Source organism: Neolamprologus multifasciatus, chromosome 19 (genome assembly GCF_963576455.1).
Source record: "Neolamprologus multifasciatus chromosome 19, fNeoMul1.2, whole genome shotgun sequence".
NCBI lineage: Eukaryota > Metazoa > Chordata > Actinopteri > Cichliformes > Cichlidae > Neolamprologus > Neolamprologus multifasciatus.
In genome coordinates this window covers 27,536,362-27,552,913 of record NC_140457.1, presented here as the reverse complement: position 1 = coordinate 27,552,913, position 16,552 = coordinate 27,536,362, and the positions used below count along the sequence as shown (strand labels likewise).

Below are 16,552 nucleotides of genomic sequence, written 5' to 3'. Positions count from 1 at the left end.
CCAAACACTCACCTGAGCACTTGTTAGCGCCCATTGCTTTACTCTGCTGTAATAACCCTGAACCCGTGCAAAAGCACTCAATAATCAATGCTGCTGCTTTAGTAATTGAGTATATGTCATTAATCCATCGATGAATCTGATAAGAAGAGCTTCTGTCCCATTAAAGACCAACAGTAAATATTCAAGAGCAAGAACAGAGGATTGTAAAATGAGCGGCTCGGTGGTTTTAGTGCTTTCAGTGCGAACACTAACGGCCCTTAGTTAGTGGTATTTATGTGAGATTTTATCAGTTTGTGAAGAAAATATCTTCTTAAATGCAAAAATAATAATAATAATAATAATAATAATAATAATAATAATGATGGATTGCATTTATACAGCGCTGTACAATGCCACTATTCACTCTCACACACTGGTGGAGGCAGCTACATGTAGCCACAGCTGCCTCAGTTTAATGGAGAGAGTAAAACTATTGATGGTGGATGGGAGGAGCTACACGTGAGCTCACGGTAATGACTCCGCCTCTTTGCCTTTTGCGTTAGTGTGCAGACAGACTCCATGTTAAGCTACGGCGGTCTGCTTGGCTTTGATGTCGCACGCGTTTTAGTCACATGTTGCGTTAGCGTGGTGAGCTCTGTAGAGTTTCATCAAACGAAGCATCAAAGCAAAAGCTTTGCTCTTTGTAACCAACTCACCTGATGAGTCACTGCAGCCCTGTTACATTGATGTACAGGAGGACAGGAGTGCTGCTGCTGTTTCTTTCCGAGTGGGGATCTTCTACTGGAACAGCCCTGCAGTCGGATTTCCCACAGTCCTCTTTGCCAACAACGTCTTCCAGAAAAAGCAGATCTACTGTGTCTGACTGGGAAAGGTCTTCTTTACACTAATCTGACATTGTGAAGTTGATGATGTCGGGCGATAGAATAATCATGTGTGCTCTGATTTCCCATCAGCCTCATTTTCACCGTCCTGCTCTGTTTGCCTGTGTCTACATCTTCCAGAAAATCTTAATTTAGGACAGACTTCGATGTGCTGTTCAAACTTAAATAATAACAGTAGTAAATAAAACCACTGTGTTGTGACTTGTTGAATAAGCTCTGCTGAGCCGTTCAGAGGCTGAACCTGCTGCAGCAGCGTGTTTAAGCAGACAGCAGCAGCAGTGATGGATGATAGCTCTGTCTGATCTCCTGATTTTGCTGTAAACCTCAGTTCTGAGGTATAAGCAGCAGCTTTGCATGTGTATAACATCAACAGTCTGGAGACAGTAACTCCTCATCAATATCAAAGAGTAGAAGAAAGAGGTGACTGTGACTGTTGGCTGGAGCTGTGATGCAGGATGTCTCTGTGACCTCGTCAGATATCACAGCAGGAAGGAGCCTGTTTGGACCAACAGCTCACATTTCCACTGTGTTTGGGTCAAAGCTGCTCTCTCACTGGATTTCTCTCAGTATTTTTCTCCCACCATGAAGTGCTGCTGCTGTCATTGGCTCAAACTGGTGGTTTCTCAGGGTGGTCAGAGTTCATATGTCACTGGTATAAATCGTTCATGTTCTGATCTGATGAAGAACTGTTACAGTTACATTACAGTTTATTCTGTGAGCTGGTTCCTTCACCTCATTGGCCCTTTGCTTCCTTCCTTTGCTCAGTGATGCTGATGGTTGATTCTGTGCTGTTGGGTGAATAAAACGCGACGAGGTCGTTGTGACAGTGGCAGTAATCCCACTTACCCTCGCTAAGTGTGAAAAGTCTTAAAGTTGTCTCCTGCAACTTTAAGTGCCGTTTGCTGTTGGTGCGTTATGAACCCTGCACCACATGTCACAACCAGAGGCCATTATGTCTGCATCATTTAGCAGCTGCTTCAGGCTTCCCAAGGTGAAACCTTTTGCACGACTCACAGGCTGATGTAGTTCAGCCTGTTTCAGCCGGTGTTTCCCATCAGCCTGTGATCGTCCTGACTCCATAAATCATTTCAAATGTTTTCAGTAATAGCAGGAATGAATGGTAACTGCATTAGTGATCTCCATGTGGTGATGCTGTCTGACTCCATCACAGGCAGATTTAAGCATGAGGGCTCCAGTCTCGCTTTTGGCTTTAGAGGAAAAGAAATCAGCTGCGCCCCTGAAACCTGATGATGCAGTAACACTGATGGAGGGGAACACCACCCTGCTACTGTTCTTGCAGCGAGGTTGGAGCAAATGCCAAACACGGCTGCATTACTGCTGAAGTTGAAGTTTGTTACTTCCTGTTAGCTGCACTGCACCAGCCTCTTATTTTGGTGAACTGACAGTAGAGCTTGTTGCAGCCAAATAAAGCCTTAAAGTCCACACAGGCTGTTCTTCACATTTCTGCTCAGTTTGAGCTCTGACTCTCACTCGGGCCTTTCAGGCCTTCTTACTATGCTGAAGTGCCCAACAGTCACTCCAGCACTCCTGCTCACCATCAGGGAGTAAGGCAGAGATCAAACGTGCAGTTAGTAGACGGTCCGCTCTGTTTCTAGTGCAGCTCGTTAACAGCTCAGCTGCTGCCTCTGCATCAACTTCAGTTAAGTTCCCCGACGGTTCCTCCCTCCAACCTTTCTTTGTCTCCTCTCTTGTAACCTGTCCTCAGTTTTGTCTCCTTTTGTCTCTCCTTCATTCCTTGTGCTCGTTTCCTCTCTTCTGTCTTCTTCCTTCTTCGTTTTGTTTATCCTCTACTTTCCTCTGTTGCCATATCATCTTTATCTTGTTCCTCCCCTTTTACTCTGCATCTCCACCTCATGTCCAGTGTTGGTGTGGACATTATCAGCAGCAATCAGCTGTTTGAGTGACTCCCCCCCCTCTCTGTCCTCTCTCATACCCCCGTTCTCCACTTCCTGCGCTCTCCTCTTTAGTCTCTCTCTGCTGTCAGTCTGTTGCAGCTATAAATAGATCAGCTGCTGGCACACACACACACACACACACACACACACACTTTGTTTTCTCTCTCTGCGTCACCACAGAGCTTCCTCTGCAATTTTCTTTCATCACTCGTTTCTCCTCAACACCTTTCGTCTTCTGGCTCCACTTTGCAGTTACGACAGGAGCTGAAGACGCTCTGATTGTTAGAGGTGGGAATCACCAAACATCCCACGATACGATATTATCACAATACTTAACTCACGATACGATATTATTGCAATTTTTTAAAATATTTTGCGATATTCAGATTCTGTACATAAAGGTAAACTTGATCAATATTCATTTTCTCTAATATCAAAGTCTCACACTCAGTCTTTCTCTCATTTCAGTTTTATTGTTGACAAACTGAACGGTTTGTATTACATCATCATCATCAACTTTATTTATAAAGCACTTTAAAACAACCACAGCTGACACAAAGTGCTGCACATTGGAACTGTAAAATAAAATTACATGAGATATAAGTAAAAAACAAATAAAAGAAGAGTGAAATCATTAAATAACTACTTCAATTAAAAGAGAAACTAAGTCTCGCTGAGGTTAAAAGCCAAGGAATAAAAGTGGGTTTGAAGACGTGATTTAAAAGTGGACAGTGAAGGGGCCTCTCTAACGTGCATGGGCAAATTATTCCATAATTTTGGAGCCACAATAGAGAAGGCCCCGCCCCCTCTGAGCTTCCTCCTGGAGCAGCTGGTCAGCTGACCTGAGAGACCGACAGGGTGTGTGGGGATGAAGAAGCTCAGAGAGGTAAGGCGGGGCAAGACTGTGGAGGCATTTAAAAACAAACATAAGAAGTTTAAAATTAACTCTAAAAGACACAGGCAGCCAGTGCAGAGAGGCGAGCACGGGGGTTATATGCTCTCTTTTTCAAGTTCCTGTTAGGAGTCGTGCAGCTGCATTTTGAACCAGCTGCAGACGTGAGAGCAACGACTGACTGACCTCCACATAAAGTGAGTTACAGTCGTCCAGGCGGGAAGAAATAAAAGCATGGATCACTGTTTCAAGGTGCTGCCTCGAAAGAAAAGATTTTACTCTTGCCAGTCGCCTTAAATGATAAAAACTGGACTTCACCACTGCTCTGATTTGGTCGTCCAATTTAAAATCACTGTCCAACTTAAAACCAAGGTCAGTAACAACAGGTTTAAAATAGACTTCCAGGGATCCTAAAACAACAGAGGAGGACTCACAGGGACCACTGGGTCCAAACACCAACACTTCTGTTTTCTTTTCATTAAAATTTAAAATGTTTAGAGCCAACCAAGCTGTAATTACAGTCTAGTCCAACTTAACTGAATCAACCATCTGGTACAATTATAGCTATTCTGAACTATGCAGTTTATGAAAACTATGCAGCCCCTTCAGCAACTGAAGAATTTGAAAGTAAATAAAATATAATTTTACATTAAATAAAAAAGTTTTAAACTTGATTAAAATAAAACATTTTTTTTTATTTTGTCGTCTCGGTTCCTCAGAAACTTTGAAAATGCAAATATCCCAAACTTCAACTTTCTCTGTCGCCTGAAGTAATCTGAAGATGGATGATACCCACTGATGTTCCCACTGTCACAGCACTGATCACATGCATACAGGCTGAGGCGTTACTCTTTCCCAGCTGTTTGAAGTTGGACTAGATGCTTTTGTTTTTGGTTGCTGAAGGTCAAACATGTCACCTACATCTGTAACTTTACCCAGTCGTCCAATCACTGTGGATGAGGGGCGGAGCAAACACTATCTGTCTGTCAGGGTTAATGCAGAGTTTGACTCTGGGGGAGTTTCACTGAAACGCTCTTCTGTCAGGCAAAAACAGACTGGTTTAACAACTCCAGTGTGTTTAACTGGGAGCGCAGCAGACGGACCTGGGAAGGCACGCACTGACGTCCACTAACCTTTCACTCAGTTTGGCTTTTCTTCACAAAGCAGGTCTTTCGACAGCATCTTACAGTTGGATGGAGAGACTAATTTTTCAAGGCAGGAAATAATACAGGTGCCTGAAGATATTCAAACTCAGGAGGAAACAGCAGTTACAGAGGACGTGTTATAGTCATGTTACAAATCGGGCGATCGTGGCTCAAGAGTTGGGAGTTCGCCTTGTAATCGGAAGGTTGCCGGTTCAAGCCCCGGCTAGGACAGTCTCGGTCGTTGTGTCCTTGGGCAAGACACTTCACCCGTGGTGTTGGTCAGAGGGCCCGGTGGCGCCAGTGTTCGGCAGCCTCGCCTCTGTCAGTGCGCCCCAGGGTGGCTGTGGCTACAATGTAGCTGCCATCACCAGTGTGTGAATGTGTGGATGACTGGATATGTAAAGCGCTTTGGGGTCCTTAGGGACTAGTAAAGCGCTATATAAATACAGGCCATTTACCATTTACGAAGGAGGCAACATAGCGATGGGCAGCTTCCACATGTTCAGACTGCAGGTGGATAACAGAGAATAAGCTTTAGTGCCACCAGTGCAGTACAAAACCCTCGGACTGCCCCGAGCAGAAACTACGTCACGGTGCACACGCTGACCTAGGATTTCAATTTAGGGAGTGGGCTGCTAAAGGAAACCTGCACTAAAACATTTTGTGTTTCTATGATGAACGTACAGAAATCGAGTACGATCTGCATGAAATTCAACAACTTTATCCTTGTTGACATGACCTGATACGATTTAGAGAGTTTCCTGGAGTCGCGACATCACGAGATCGTGTGAGATTTCAAACCACAGGAGCTATAATAGCAGGAAGCACACACACACCACGTGTATCGCTGCTGTCAAGGACAAAACAGAAAAAGTAATCGTAGCTTTCCTACGTTTGTGCAGCTTGGTGGTGTGGTTGTTAGTGTTGGTGCCTCCAGGAAGAAGGTCCACCGACTGCTTTGTTTGAAGTTTGTGTTTCGGACCACCAGAAGGTTTGTTTAAGAATATTAATGAATATTTATGAATATTAATGAATATTAATCGTCCCAACGATGAATGTTTTGTATGGAGAGATGAGATGTTGGTCACATCGCACAGCCCTCAGCAGACAAATTGTGAGAAACACTGACCGGTGCATCTTGTCTCATCCTAAACTTTGTGACTCAAACACAAACAACTTGCAGCACTGACACAACTGCTGTGCCTGCTTGAAGCAGCGACACAATGCATACAGGGAGGAAGGCTCATGTGGTGAGAGCACAACACTTCTAGTCAAGACGTGTTGTGATTAGAGAGCAATCAAAAGACCTTCGATTCTTTGCTTTTACTCTTTGTGACAGTCTTTAAATTCTTTGTTTCCAGAAAAAGTTGATGGTTCATGATGAACCAGCATCCTGAAGTTCAAGGATCAAAGAGAGCTCACACGTGATGCCACGATGTTTACAAAGGGACGTGCAGATCTGCGAGTGGCTCTACAATCAGAATACTTTATTAATAAAGTAATATATTTCTATCACTCACCAACTAAAGGAGAAACCAAAAACTTGGAGACGAGTTCGACCTTGTTTTTGAACTTGTTGTTGTTACATGGATTCACTCAGATTCACCCTTTCATTGGTCCAGGTCTGACCCATGAACATGAATCGCCTGTTAGGAAACTGAGACTACGTTTGCATCAGTGTTTGTTTGAAAAGGATGAACAGAAGGAATTTTGAACATGTTGCTAAAACCAGACGTGTAGAGATGCATAAATGTGTCAGTGAAACTGTGTCTTAGTGTACCCCACAGAGGACAGGTCTGACTGTCTGCACCCAGGTTCCAGACGCAGAGAAAGTGGATCGATGAAGCTATAACATGTCTGTGAGCATAGTAACAGGTTGCTACAGCAATGGTAACTAGACTGTGCCATCACTCTGACCCAGCATCTATGGAGTATTTTTAGACCATGTATTCACTGTTGAGACGGTTAACTGTCTGTCTGCACTAACAAGCAATACAAAGTCCGTTTCAGTCCAGCTGGCAGTGGAGCCATCAGCATGTGGGACAGAGAGGGGGAGGGAGGGTGGATGAAAGAGAGAGATCTGCTTATCAAGTCAGTGTGTAGATGTTTAATCCAGAACCAGAGGAGACAGAGGAGGGGTGAATAAGGAATCTATATCTAACACACAGGAATGAAAGTCCCTAAAATATAAATGATCATAACCAGTAGCTGGAGCTCAGGAGGTCAACAGGTCACCTACAAACCAGAAGGTTGGTGCTTAAATCTCTGGTTGCAGAATGTCCCTGGGCGAGGTGTTTGTGTTGTTAATATGTTTGAAAAAGGTGAGACAAAATATAGTCTGGGAACACAAGGCCCAGATGTTCCTGCTGGTGCTGATGAGCCTCCACCCACCAAGCAAAGGTGTAGAGCACAGGTTGGGGTTTGTCTCACCTGCTCCCACAAACAGGAAGCCTCAGTAAGTCAGATACAATATCAGGGTGACATTAATGAGAACATGGCCCCTAAAGTTGGTAAACACTTCCCAAAGTGGGACTGTGGGTCTGTCACAGTGTTATCTTTACCATTTAAATATCTACCATGCAGCAACAATGACCTCACTTCTCAGAGGTCACAGGGTTATGGTCTTCATAAACCAGCTCTAATACCAGCGCATGCTTCAGAGGGGTGCAGAGGCAAGGCTTCCTTGTTGATCACAGTTAAGCTTATGGGAAGTAAACTGGTTCATTAGTGCCGTCCTCCTGCATGAACATCCACCTGGAGCGTGAAGCGCTGATCCAGCCAGAACAGGAAGTGGACACAACAGATTGTTTACAGTATCTCCCTCAGAGGACCACACAAACTCTGCTTTTGAGCCGGTCAGTTATGAAACCACAGAGGAGACGTTTGTACAAACGTCGCAGTAAAAGAACCACATCAACTCCTTATTGGTGGGAAGAACACCGGTCCTGTCCCAGCACTGTGCTGTGATAAATCCCTGTTGCCTTTGCAAAGTCACATTTAACCACACTGACAGTGAAACGTGTTCCACCAAACCATCAAACAGGCCCATAATGTGCTGAATGTGCACATCCTGTTACTTGGTATAAGCTACCAAATCATCCAAACATGCTGAACACCTTTCCAACCATGACCATGTTCAGAAGCTGGGATGTTACAGCGGCATTCCCAATCTCATTCCTGTATATTCACATAGTCCAGATGGAGCAATGATCAGAGATCTCATGTGCACACAGCACAGTGGGACTTGCCTCTACCCCGTCAACAACAACTTAAACTTGCACACAAACTAAACCCCATCCTCAGAGCAAAGGAGAGGACATTGTTTACTTTGAATGTACTAGTTTAAAAATATTAGTTTATCAGATTTTCAGCTCAACAACAGGTCGTCTGAATCCCTGACATCTTGTAAGCCATGTTTCACCAGAGCATGCCCCAAACTGGCCGCTGCCAAAGAGCAAATATATACAGGAGTCTGCTACACACAGCTCAGCAGTTCCAGATCGTGACAGCAGTACAGCTTCAACAAACACACAACCTGCTTTCTGTGGTCGAGAGTTGCAGCTCCCCAACTGACTGCAAGAGCCACGGCAACCCATCCTCCCAGTCCTGACTCAGTTCAGTTCATTTAACATGTAAAAGCAGCTTCTGGAGAGATAAAACATGATGCTGTCTGCTGATTCAGTTTGATTCATTCAGTGGCCTCAATAGAGACACTGTTACCCAAACGTCCTTGTATTAACTATAGCTAATGATTAAATGGAGAATGGTGCATAAACACACTGTGAGTGAAGAACACATGCCTGCATCATGGAGAGCCCACAGCTCGCTACGGACCTTAATTTACTGATTTTCTTAAACATTTAAGTTGCTGAGAAAGTGTGTCGATGCCTCAGGTCCCGATGTCGGTGTCAGTTTACTAATGCCTCACAGCACCAATCTGAAGCCGGAGCTATGGAAAGCAATGTTCCCGTATCACGTGGTGGGAATGATGAACGTCTGCAGCAGAGATGTTCTAGCTTTCCTCTGGAGAGCTCACCTGTCGTCACTGGGAGACGGATGGAGAGAAAAGCTGGATGGAGAAGAATGCACAGAGCACGTAGTATGGACCGAAAGAAATCCTGCTGAGGCTGAACGACACACACACACACACACACACACACGCGCGCACACACACACACACACACACACACACACACACACACACACACACAGCTTTCGTTGAGACAACCTTTAATAATCGATTACATTGAACTGACCTCAGATCAGAGGATGTAAGGTTTAGTTTGGAAGAGCCAAGACCGTGGGAACAAATTCTGCAGATGTTGAGCAGCTGCTGCTGTTTGCATTACACTGAAGTCTTGAAACAACATTACAGAGCACACTGGGATACTTTAGAACATGTGGCTGGTCAGTGGATTGCTGTTTGTCTCAGAGTTTTCTTAAAGGCTTCTGGTTTATTGATCGACATGTCCGACCCGTGATCTTCTGTTTCACAGTTGATGGTCGTGTTTTGGCTCTTTGTCCTCTAAATGAATAAACATTCCCTGATGGAGAACACCATGAATGTGTAAACTGTGTTTTGTCATGTAAAAGGTCAATAATGTCAGGTTTGTGTACTCTGTGCAGATCCGCTGGACTAAAACTGCTGGTGGAGCGTCGGACCGCGAATCCTCGCTGCACAACGAAACTCTGAGGATCCAAAACATCAACCGCCACCAGGGGGGGCGTTACTACTGCAAGGCTGAGAATGGATTGGGATCCCCCGCCATCCGCTCCATACGAGTAGACGTCTACTGTAAGAACCCTGATTCACACCAGCCTGACACAGACATACATTTAGATAACGGTTCTTTCTGTGCGTTGGGTGTTTCAGAGTGTATAGAGTCAGTCAGGAACCTCACAGACTGATCATGGTGAACTGTTGGCATCAACAGTAGCCCTGTTGAGTCTGCATCCATGTGGTTGAGCTCGGCTGGTTGAGGTGTGGGAGGAGTGCGCTCGATCTGCTTTTGAGATGAGACAGTGAATTTATTTACAGTGGGGGAAACAACAACAGCTCTGTTCACTGCTGATGTCTCCAACAACAACAGTGCACATGAAGGTGAAATCCTCGGCCCGTGGTACAGCTCCCGTGACCTGCTATCCCTCCTGATTCCTAGTGCACAAAGACGATCACTGGGCAGTCAGAAAGAGAGCACAATAACACACGACTGTACTGCCGAGTTACACTCAACCATCCAGCGCTGCCACAGTATGGAGGGTAATTAGCAGCATCTGATTCACCGCAGGTGTGGATGGGCTCAGCTTCCGGGTAGAATGTCGCCCGCCAGGCGTCTGGGAGCGCGTGCTGTCACAGTGTCACACGGCTAGTGCAGACGTTGCCTGTTGGATACACTCAGGGTGCTCTGTGTTTCCCACTTTATGCAGCTCCTGTGGTTTGCACCTCCTGTCTTGTTTTGTGTGACACACTAATTACAGCTCCAGCTGTAACTAGTGTTGGGATGGTGCCGTGCAAATGAGTAAAAACTGAATGTAATCATTTACAAATCTCATGAAGCCACATTTTATTCAAACAAGACACACAACACACCTGAGAAAGGTGGAATAGGACCTTTTAAGCAACGGTCCGTAAACATCTGGAAAATGAGGGAACTAAAGGGCTTTTTAGGAGAGACCTGCCTCAGTCCTTCCTGATATAGGATCACAGCAGCTCAACAGTCCAGGTGTTCCTTGTGATCTAGATGATGACATGTAGATCTGATCTAGCCCTAACACCCCCCCAAAGAGAGAGGATTTTATTCCTGAGTAGAAGCTGGACGGTCCTTGTCCTCATTGGTCCAGGTGACATAGCATCCGTGTTTTCCAAATATCAGTCTGTACGTGATGATGACCCGAGTGACTGACAGGTCAGTGATAATAGTGCTTAACGAACAACAGGTACGAGCAGCGTCAGTAAAGAAAAACTGAGGATTAAACGTCTGCGTTAGTCGGTATCTTCCTGCTGATGGTGTCAAAGTTCGTCCTGCATGTGTCTGCATCACCTGTGTTGATGCTTTCTGTTGCTAATCGTGCCGTATGAAGCTGAGGTGTTTCTCCCCTCAGCGACAGCGAGCAGGAAACAGAAGGTTTCCTCTTCATCGTGGTGTCATTGCTGTTGCATGTAATGTTTCCTCCAAAATAACAAAAAGGAGGAAACAAACATACTTGTTGTATAAAAGCCATAATATCCTGGAGGATGTAGCTTCCTGGGATTACAGGGAGGTACCTCGACGCAGCTGAGTGCTGCCTTTGAGGCACAGAAGCTTTTACACAAAGGTAGCTGCAGCAGAGACCCGATGAATGGTTTCCTTCACTGCGCCGTAACCTGCAGCACAGCCTCCCTGCACAGGCTGTACTGTGGGAGTTAGCATGTTGTGGCAGCAGATTGTTTGGGCCTGTGAGTAACTGCACTGGCTGCTTTTTAGAGTTTGACGTTGCTCTGTGTGAAGTGGATTAGTAACCATTAGCCCTTCTGCCCGTGGCAACTTCATAACCACACTCATTATGACCGTGGATCACAGTTGGCCAGCTCCAGTCAGCTGATCGGGGAGCTCGCTGTGTTTCCACACACTTTAAAAGCCCTGGGCTCTGCAGTAATTACCCACACCACAGGAAAACTGACCCCACTGTTTGGAAAATAGAAGGAAGTGTAAATTCAGACTCCACAGGAGGAAACAAACGGCCTCTGCAGGGCTGCATATAAGTAAACACATTCAGTGTGCAGTAAATGGCTCTGCAGTGAAGTGGCCTTCTGCCTCTGATGGCTCGTACTGTACCCACTCTGCTGTTGTTTGAGGTGCTTAAAGGGACGGTGAGCTGAGGCCTGCTGAGGCTGGAAGCTTCTCCTGGTGTGGAGAACACGAGGAGATCAGACGTGTTCATGACCACTGAGAACACGAGGAGATCAGACGTGTTCATGACCACTGAGAACACGAGGAGATCAGACGTGTTCATGATCACTGAGAACACGAGGAGATCAGACGTGTTCATGATCACTGAGAACACGAGGAGATCAGACGTGTTCATGATCACTGAGAACACGAGGAGATCAGACGTGTTCATGACCACTGAGAACACGAGGAGATCAGACGTGTTCATGACCACTGAGAACACGAGGAGATCAGACGTGTTCATGACCACTGAGAACACGAGGAGATCAGACGTGTTCATGATCACTGAGAACACGAGGAGATCAGACGTGTTCATGACCACTGAGAACACGAGGAGATCAGACGTGTTCATGATCACTGAGAACACGAGGAGATCAGACGTGTTCATGACCACTGAGAACACAAGGAGATCAGACGTGTTCATGATCACTGAGAACACAAGGAGATCAGACGTGTTCATGACCACTGAGAACACGAGGAGATCAGACGTGTTCATGACCACTGAGAACACGAGGAGATCAGACGTGTTCATGACCACTGAGAACACGAGGAGATCAGACGTGTTCATGATCACTGAGCTGTAGATGCTGATAGTGAGCAGCTCAGTGCAGCAGCTGTTTCCATCAGAGAGACCAACCAACCGGCTGCTGAATGTCAGTTTCCATGGTGATGATTGTAATCTTCTTCTTTAACATTCTTCACCTGGTTCTCCTCCTCCTCTCCCTATGATTCCTCCTCCTCTCCCTATGATTCCTCCACCTCTCCCCATGATTCCTCCACCTTTCCCCATGATTCCTCCACCTCTCCCCATGATTCCTCCACCTTTCCCCATGATTCCTCCACCTCTCCCCATGACTCCTCCACCTCTCCCCATGATTCCTCCACCTTTCCCCATGATTCCTCCACCTCTCCCCATGACTCCTCCCCCTCTCCCCATGACTCCTCCACCCCTCCTCCCCCCTCCCTATGATTCTTAAACCTCTCCCTATGATTCCTCCACCCCTCCTTCTCCTCTCCCTATGATTCCTCCTCCTCTCCCTATGATTCCTCCACCTCTCCCCATGACTCGTCCACCTCTCCCCATGATTCCTCCACCTCTCCCCATGACTCGTCCACCTCTCCCCATGATTCCTCCACCTCTCCTTCTCCTCTCCCCATGACTCCTCCCCCTCTCCCTCTGATTCCTCCACCTCTCCCTATGATTCCTCCCCCTCTCCCCATGATTCCTCCACCCCTCCTCCCCCTCCCCCTCTGATTCCTTCCCCTCTCTCCATGATTCCTCCACTCCTCCTTCTCCTCTCCCTATGATTCCCCCCCCTCTCCCTATGATTCCTCCCCCTCTGACTCCTCCCCCTCTCCCTATGATTCCTCCCCCCCTCCCCATGATTCCTCCACCTCTCCCTATGATTCCTCCACCCCTCCTTCTCCTCTCCCTATGATTCCTCCCCCTCTCCCTATGATTCCTCCCCCTCTGACTCCTCCCCCTCTCCCTATGATTCCTCCCCCCCTCCCCATGATTCCTCCACCTCTCCCTATGATTCCTCCACCCCTCCTTCTCCTCCCCCTATGATTCCTCCCCCTCTCCCTCTGATTCCTCCCCCTCTCTCAGACCTGGATGACCCAGTGATAACGATACATCAGAGTGTGGGTGAAGCAAAGGAACAGTTCTACTTTGAGCGGACAGTCTTCCTGCGCTGCGTAGCAAACTCCAACCCTCCTGTCCACTACACCTGGAGGAGAGGCAGGGAGGTGCTGTCGCAGGGCTCAGACTCTGGGGTGGAGATCTACGAGCCGTTCTTCACACAGGTGAGAGACACATTTTCATCTTATCTTCAGTGAAGCATTTTAGTTTATGACACGAAGCTGTCGTTGTCAGCAGCATCAGGTCTGTGGGAGGAGCACAAGAGTTCATTAAAAAGAGACATTAGAGCACAAAAGCACAGCTCAGTTTGATTGAACAGGTACAGGTCAGGTTTTACAGCTCGGCAGCGTCCGTCCTGTGGTTGATTTGCTCTTCTGTGTCTTAAACCGTGGCATTCACAACTTTTCATTGTTCCCAGGAAAATTGTGTGTAGGCCCCGAAATCAGAAAGTAGCCTCAAACACTGGTGCTCCACAGCTGTTTCTAGCTGTTAGCAGAAAATGTCACAGTATTGTCCCAGATGTTTTAGGACACGATGTTGTACAGAGCTCTGAGACAGGGACACTTGTGTCCTTGATGTTGTCGTCGTGTTAACTTCGTGCTTATTCAGGATGTTTACAGCTAAATCTTAGGCAGCAGATGTTTGCAGGTGTTGTTGTTGCAGAGTGTCAAACGTCCTGAAATGACTGTATTTGAACAGGAATGATTCTGATCTTCATGCCTCGCTGTGTTCCTGCGACGTGGTTCATACCACTCTCAGTGACAGCACACAGCTCATCTCCCTGAACACCTGAATGCAGATTCACTGAGTGATTAATCAGTGTGTTCAATACAAATGATCAGTTTGTGTTTTTGAGTCTCTAACAGTCATTTAATCCTTTTCACAAGCAGCCCTCTTTGATGAGCTGACAGGCGTCTGCTTATTATCAGCAGGATGGGAGAAACACTAACAAAGTATTTAGTTTAACGCTGCCATGACTCCTGTTGTGCCCAAATTACACACCAGCCCTCGAGTGTTGGACAGACGCAGACTTTACTTTCCTAAACTTTCTTTTTGTCTTAATAATCTGAAGTGAACTGAGCTATAAATGCGTCTCACAGAGAGCGGGAGACTGCCTGCAATATCCAGTCATTTAACTGTGACAGACTCCAGCAAATTATTCTTCCTCATTGTGTGTTTCCCTTCCTGCTGGTGATCAGCACAGAGATTCATCAGTAAAAGTCTTTTTAGTTCCAGCCTGGTTTTCTTTTCTCGCTCAGTCCTCGGCTGAGGCCAAAAATAGCTGGAAGTTGGCTGTTTTTAGCCTCGCAGTGACGTGCAAAGCACCACTAATTTCTACAGCCTCGTGAACAAATGTTGGTTTATTGGCTTGATGGAAAAAACCTTAAAACTTGCTGTGAAAACAAAAGTCTTGGTGGATAAACCAGACTGTGACTCTGAATCCAAATGTCCTGTGTGAGTTCAACAGTTGGGAAAGTCACAGTTTAAGCCTCATCCTCTTCCTCCTGAGGATTAAAAACCTCTGCAGATGGAGAGTCCAGATTCGCCTTTTTTCCCTTTGGCCGAGGTTTAGATTTAATTTGGAGCAAAGGGAAGCCAGCCAATCAGGCGGCTAGTTAGTGGGCCGTGTAATACCGCAGCGGAGATAACATTCACGGCAGATTTGAACGCTGTCGACTGTAATGCCTTCAGCCCAGAGCTCACCGACCGGTTAACCCCTCCCCCCTCGCTTCTCATGGGCTGTAATGAGAAGCTTATCTCCTCCTCCTCTTCCTCCACAGCCAAAAAATTGGCTGCCATCTTTGCACAAACATCCCATTTAAATGTCATCTAATCTCATCTCATCTGTCCGTGAGGCGGAAGGCAGCGTGGAGGCTGCCAGTGGAGATAAGAGAGATTTGGCAGTGAGGTGGAGACGGGAGGAGGAAGAGAGCGAGAAGCAGGAGGAAGAAGGAAGAATTCGCTGTCTGTCAGTTTACTGTAATTATAGTTACACGTCACGATCACAGAGACTCTCCAATTATTTGTCCTGCTGCGTGCACATCTGTGAGAAAGATACAACAGCTGGAGGAGCTTTAACTATAAGATGTCCCGTTAATCACCTCAGTGCTGTTTGTGGAGGACATGCATGTATTTCACTCATTCATCTGTTATTGAAATGTTTAGTTTGAATATTAGACGAATCAGAGCAAACATAAGATAGTAGTGAAAAGAGAATCAGTGAGGAAACCCTACGACTGCATTAGTGGAGAAATGTTTTCGGAGCTGATGCTGTGTGACAGACACGTGGCCCTAACACCTGTCAGACCTGAAACAGGTCCGGTGATGTACGTTTGTGTTTCAGGGAGAGACAAAGATCCTGAAGCTGAAGAATCTGCGGCCGCAGGATTACGCCGACTACACCTGCTTCTCCTCCGTCAGGAACGTCTGTGGCATTGAAGACAAGAGCGCCCACTTCGCTCTGAGCAACAGGACAGGTACACAGAACCCACAGAGCTTCATCCACAGCACAGAGGTCAGCCGTGGTTTTATCAGTCGCACATTCATGTTGTTTTTAAAGACCTCATTATATAAAGTTTTAAGGCTTGGTCCCCTGAGTCGTGGCAGATGGCCCCGCCCCTCCCTGAGCCTGGTTCTGCTGGAGGTTTCTTCCTGTTCAAAGGGAGTTTTTCCTTCCCACTGTCGCCAAAGTGCTGCTCATAGTGGGTCATATGATTGTTGGGTGTTTTCTGTTTTCTTTGTAGTGTGTGTTGAACCTTACAATGTGAAGCTTTGTTGTGACCTGGTGCTGTATAAATACAAGTGCACTGAACTCTGCAGCAGTTAAACACAGACAGTAACATTAACCTTTGAGACTGATAAAAATGAAAGCGACAGCTTTTGGTTGAGCTGAGCACTGAGCTTCAAACGTGTCTCCAGGAAATGAGCTGTTGGGGCCAGCCTCACGCCGTCAGCTGTAGTTCGTCCTGCAGGGCGCCACTTGGATGTAGCGGCTCGATTTGCTGCTTGACGTGTGAGAGTACTCACAGTTTTTTTTTTTTTTTTTTTTTGCCTGTCCCATTTGGTTCTTTAGCCGTCAGAATTGTTGTCTGAAGACCAACAAGGATACCCAATGGATTTATTTTGCCAAATGGATCATCAGCATTG

General features: G+C 46.3%; 3 protein-coding genes and 1 long non-coding RNA gene across 6 annotated transcripts in view; all 4 read left to right on the top strand.

Annotated features, from left to right (window-relative positions):
- The window catches only part of LOC146496758 (uncharacterized), a 23,543-nt gene extending 18,259 nt beyond the window's left edge, over positions 1 to 5,284 (top strand). The window contains exon 2 of the mRNA XM_085142528.1: positions 5,146 to 5,284. The gene's annotated coding sequence lies outside the window, so the exon portion shown is untranslated. The remainder of the gene's footprint in view (positions 1 to 5,145) is intronic.
- LOC146496756 (uncharacterized) overlaps positions 1 to 16,552 on the top strand; it is a 496,205-nt gene that overhangs the window by 392,793 nt on the left and 86,860 nt on the right. The gene's annotated exons all lie outside the window — the stretch shown is intronic.
- Positions 1 to 16,552, top strand: part of LOC146496755 (MAM domain-containing glycosylphosphatidylinositol anchor protein 2-like) — a 149,192-nt gene that overhangs the window by 45,780 nt on the left and 86,860 nt on the right. For all 3 annotated transcript variants that reach the window (XR_014871051.1, XM_085142525.1, XM_085142524.1), the window contains exons 3-5: positions 9,461 to 9,629; positions 13,373 to 13,569; positions 15,750 to 15,882. Coding sequence is in view for 2 of the 3 variants with exons in the window: in XM_085142525.1 (XP_084998651.1) it covers positions 9,461 to 9,629; positions 13,373 to 13,569; positions 15,750 to 15,882 (499 nt within the window). In the remaining variant the exon portion in view is untranslated. The remainder of the gene's footprint in view (positions 1 to 9,460; positions 9,630 to 13,372; positions 13,570 to 15,749; positions 15,883 to 16,552) is intronic.
- Positions 1 to 16,552, top strand: part of LOC146496757 (uncharacterized) — a 358,433-nt gene that overhangs the window by 317,310 nt on the left and 24,571 nt on the right. The gene's annotated exons all lie outside the window — the stretch shown is intronic.